The following is a 5,000-nucleotide window of genomic DNA, read 5'->3' on the forward strand; positions in this document are numbered from 1 at the left end:
ACTTTCTGTTTCGGTGCTGACGAGGATTAAAAATCACTGCGTTACCTGTCGCCCCATTTCACCCGTACCCCATTTCAACCATCGCACGGGGTTTTTTTACCCCCCCCTTTTTTTTTTTTTTGCAAGATGGATTTTAATCCTTGGCATGACAAAGATGGAGAGGGCGCTATTTTGCTTTGGCTCCAGAGGCCTAGTTTTTTTCCGGCGTCGCTCTTGGAATGAAACGTAATCTATCTTGTCCATCATATGTGGAGTGGGGTGACGTGGAGTGATTTGGAGTGATGGCCTAGAGGTAACGCGTCCGCCTAGTGAAGCGAGAGAATCTGAGCGCGCTGGTTCGAATCACAGCTCAGCCGCCAGTATTTTCTCCCCCTCCACTAGACCTTGAGTAGTGGTATGGACGCTAGTCATTCGGATGAGACGATAAACCGAGGTCCCGTGTGCAGCATGCACTTAGCGCACGTAAATGAAGCCACGGCAACAAAAGTGTTGTTCCTGGCAAAATTCTGTAGAAAAATCCACTTCGATAGGAAAAACAAATAAAACTGCACGCAGGAAAAAAAAAAAAAAAAAAAAAAAAAACATGGGGAGAGCAGCCCGAATTTCACAGAGAAATCTGTTGTGATGAAAAAAGAGAAATACAAATGCAAATAAATAATACAATATGACGAAATGTTTTATGTTGTCGTTTTCTTTTTTTTTCTTTTTTCTTTCCCCATTGAAGAGAGAATTAAATACAAAGTTGCGTGTCTCTGCTATTCTGCTTTCCACTCCGCAGGACCTACATATCTTTCTGACCTTATCAGTGTTAACACTCCCAGAAGAAATCTCCGGTCTTCCTCTGACGGTTACCTTTTGAAACTTCCTCGCGTCAAAACAAGAACCTATGGTGAACGTTCTTTCTTCTTTGCTGCTCCTCACATCTGGAACAACCTCCCTTGTCATATCCGTGCATCTGATTCTATTTCTGCTTTTCGCTTATCACTAAAGACTCATCTTTTTAAAACTTGTCTATAAGTACTCTCAGCTTCCTTTTCTCCAACACCACCCATGTCAGATCTCTTCGGATGTATGTAGAGTGGGAAAGGGAGAGTGTGAGTGGAGGGAGGGGTTTTTGAGAAAGAGTGGCCACGTATGTTTTATGTTACTTGTAATATTTTTCTTTCATGTAAAGCGCCCTGAGCTCTTACAGTATTTTTTGTTTGTTTGTTTTTTGGTGGTTGTTGTTTTGTTGTTGTTGTTGTTTTTGTTGTTATTTTTTGTTTGTTTTGTTTTGTTTTCTTGCTCTTTTTTTTAATTCTTTTTTTAGCTGCGACTTTCCTTTTTTTCTGTCATTCTGATTCTTCCTCACCAGCTACGTGTGACTGTGTGCCTGACTTCGGTTGGATAAGGGTTAAAACAGCGGAATGAGAGGACTGGGTCCCGCCGTTCTATGGGCCGAGCCACTGCTCTAAAAATACATGGATAGCTCATTGTCCAGGAAATCTGAAGCCAACTGGACGCTATTTTGCTTATCGTATCCGGCCGTCGGTCCGTTGACAAGTCGTCTGCTAACTGGTGGTAGTTTCTGAAATGTAACCGTGTACCTTCGATGAAATCGTGTTATGCTTGCTTGCCCCTACGACATGCCAAATGCTGTGTTTTGATTGAAACCTGCCAATGGTTTATCTTCCAAAGTTATTACAGGAAAACAGTGCTGTGGCACGTGGTGCAAACTTGCAGTGGAGACACTCATAGGAATGTCAGCTTAACTAACGCCGCGAGCAAGTGAAATCTTGCCGTGAAGGCAGCTGTGTGCTCGGATACACATATGAAGTCACCGATTCGCGCTATACTGACACGAGAAACAAAATGGTTGATTGAACACTTCCGCTGGCTTCAGTTTACACAGGGGCTCAAAAGAAGGCATGCGCTATCCATGTATTTTTAGACCAGTGGGGCCGAGTGGGTGTGAGTTCGCTGGCTCGGTGGGTTGTAAAAAAAAAAAAAAAAAAAAAAAATGGGGGAGGGGAGGGGGGGGGACTTCAAGTAGACATCAAAGGAAAAGAGCCCTTGATTTTTATATGATTTTTTTTATATATATATACTTCAGCCTTACCAGTCTTGTTCAACACTTCATCGTTTTGGGAGGCGGTGGTGGTGGTGATGTTGGTGGCGGTGATGGTGATGATAGTGGTGGTGGTGATGATGGTGGTGGTGATGTTGTTGGTGATGGAAGTGGTGGTGGTGGTGGTGCTGGTGGTGGTGGTGATGGTGGTGATGGTGGTAGTGGTGGTGGTGGTGATGGTGGTGATGGTGGTGGCGATGTTGATGGTAATGGAAGTGGTGGTGGTGGTGATGGTGGTGATGGTGGTGGTGGTGATGGTGGTGGTGGTGGTGGTGGCGGTGGTGATGTTGATGGTAATGGAAGTGGTGGTGGTGGTAATGGTGGTGATGGTGGTGGTGATGGTGGTGGTGATGGTGGTGGTGATGTTGATGGTGATGGAAGTGGTGGTGGTGGTAATGGTGGTGATGGTGGTGGTAGTGATGGTGGGTGGTAATGATGGTGGTGGTGGTGATGGTGGTGGTGATGGTGTTGGTAATGGCGGTGGTGGTGGTGGTGATGATGATGGTGGTGGTGATGATGGTGGTGATGGTGGTGGTGATGATGATGGTGACGTTGGTGGTGATGATGATGATGGTGGTGACTGTGGTGGTGGTGGTGGTGGTGGTAGTGGTGGAATGTGTGAGCGCTTTAGAACTCGTGAGTGGTGATATTTGTCATGACATTCTTGTTTGGTCGACATATTAACCCAACGAAACAGACATTAACTCTCTCCATACGAACGGCGAAAGAGACGACGTTAACAGCGTTTCACCCCAATTACCATCATCAAAATATTGCAAGCGGAAGGCTCTTATACTGAAGAGATGAATGTTGACAAAGAATACCACAATTCTGACGACGGAAGCTAGAGGTTGGGTCATTCAGACACCCACTGGACATCCGATGGGTCTGTGTAGAGGAGAAGAGAGGACTGGCCGTACTGAGGGAGTTGAGAAGAAGAAGACGACGAAGAAATCAGTGACCTGACAGTGACCTAACGCTGATGGCTCACACTGCACAGCCGGTAACTGTGCTTGGAGAGAATGACCCTGGAGGTTAGTGTGTTATAACAATCGATTAAAAAAAAATCCCACTGAATTAGTACGACCAACAGGATAGTGAAAACAAAACAAACGATAGATATACACAACACTAACGATCCTGCGCACCAATTTTTAGAGACTGGTTAAGCGTTCTGAATTGTTATAGTCTATCAATTTTGATTTCTGGAAGCTTGGAAATTTTTTTTCTTTATAAACCCTTTAACCAGTTTGACATAAGGGACGGGCTTTGTGCCTGGGTGATGACAATTTTAGACAATATTCAAACTCTTTTTGGACACGTGTTTTAATTGATTTTGAAACACCGTATCGCGATTTCGTCATATTAACGACACACCGAAGTGTTTGCTGGGGGTTTTTTTGTTTTGTTTTTTGGGTGTTTTTTGTTTTTTGTTGTTTTTTTTTGTTTTTTTTGTTTTTTTAACTTTTATGATATCTAAGAAAGATAATGGCATAACCAGAGCGTGCTGTACATCAGGCCGGTGTTTAATTGCCAGAAGACTAAATCACAGGTCCTTGCTTGCGAGAAAGTTTTGAATGGCCAAGTTAAACGGTGTTTTTTTTTGTTGTTGTTTTTTTGTTTGTTTGTTGTTTTTTCTCATGGAGAGAAAAACAAAATGATGATAATTTTTGCTGCAAACGATGCTTCTTAAAAGGGATGGTTAAATTGGTGTTGCTGATGTCGAAATGTTTTACGATTCGTGTATTGAGACTAGAAGGAATGACACCATTTCCATTGTTTACTTTTTCTTCAAATGGCTTTCCATTCACATCAAAGTTGTGTTGTGCTGGGTTATGAATATCATATTTCCTTTGAAATCCTGTACCTGGAAGGACAAAATTATGATCCGTGATGTCCTGAATCAAGACGGTTTTAGATACCCATTAACTTTTGACAAAACAAAGTTGTTGTTATCAAAATGTCACTGAAATATAATATTGGAACTAAATAAATACAACCATTTTGTTGAAAATCTTTATCCTTCAGATCTGCATTAAAATTTGTCAAAAATATAATTAACAAAGGCTCCTTTTACCACACTTTCCTTTGAATGATGTACTGGGACTGACTGACAAAATTTGTGAATCTTGTCAATCTTGTGAATCATTAAAATTCGACAAAATTTAATATGGGTTGTCAGTAAAAAATGGAATGTTGTATCGCGACCAGGACAAAAAAAAGAAAAAAAAAAAGAAAGAAAAAAAGAAAAAAGATTAGCACGTTATTGTTGACTTTTACTTTTAGAATCCAAATCAGAGTCTTCATCCATCACGGCTGTTAATACTACAATGCCCCTAAATAAAATGTTTTCTGCACCGACCGTTTCTAACAAAAACAACAGCAACAACAAAGAGGAAGAAATTAACCAAACCACTAAACCACGAAATGACACAAAGAATTAGAAAATAGATTTAAAAAAAAATAATAAAAAAAAAAAATAATAATAATAATAATAATAAAATAAAAATTTAAACTGCAGCAACTTTACTTGTGTGGGTTGAGGCTGGGAAACGGTGGTGGCAGCAATGGTGCTCGTCGTGGTCTGTTGAGCAGCAGTGGCCGTGGTGGTGCTGGCGGTGCTGGCGGTGCTGGTGGTGGTGCTGGTGGTGGTGGTGGCAGTTTTACGCATGAGGATCTTCTTCAGGTCGCTCAGCATGCTGTTGAACGCCGAGCTGAGAAAGGTCACCACCTTGTCCTTGGCCTTGGCCTTGGCCTCCGCCCCTCGCCCTTTGACATTGGAAGCTGCGCTGTTTCCGTTCCCTAAGGTGGTGGCGTGTGACTGTCGGTTTGGATTGTTCGGGGGTGCTCGGTAGTTTGACTGTCGACTCCAGATGTCGGGAGGAGCGGCGTT

General features: G+C 42.5%; 1 protein-coding gene across 1 annotated transcript in view; it reads right to left on the reverse strand.

Annotated features, from left to right (window-relative positions):
* The window catches only part of LOC143287919 (uncharacterized), a 35,546-nt gene that overhangs the window by 24,963 nt on the left and 5,583 nt on the right, over positions 1–5,000 (reverse strand). The window contains exon 2 of the mRNA XM_076596162.1: positions 4,638–5,000. This exon is cut by the window's right edge and continues 192 nt beyond it. Within this exon, the coding sequence (XP_076452277.1) occupies positions 4,638–5,000 (363 nt within the window). The remainder of the gene's footprint in view (positions 1–4,637) is intronic.

Source organism: Babylonia areolata, chromosome 12, assembly GCF_041734735.1.
Source record: "Babylonia areolata isolate BAREFJ2019XMU chromosome 12, ASM4173473v1, whole genome shotgun sequence".
NCBI lineage: Eukaryota > Metazoa > Mollusca > Gastropoda > Neogastropoda > Buccinidae > Babylonia > Babylonia areolata.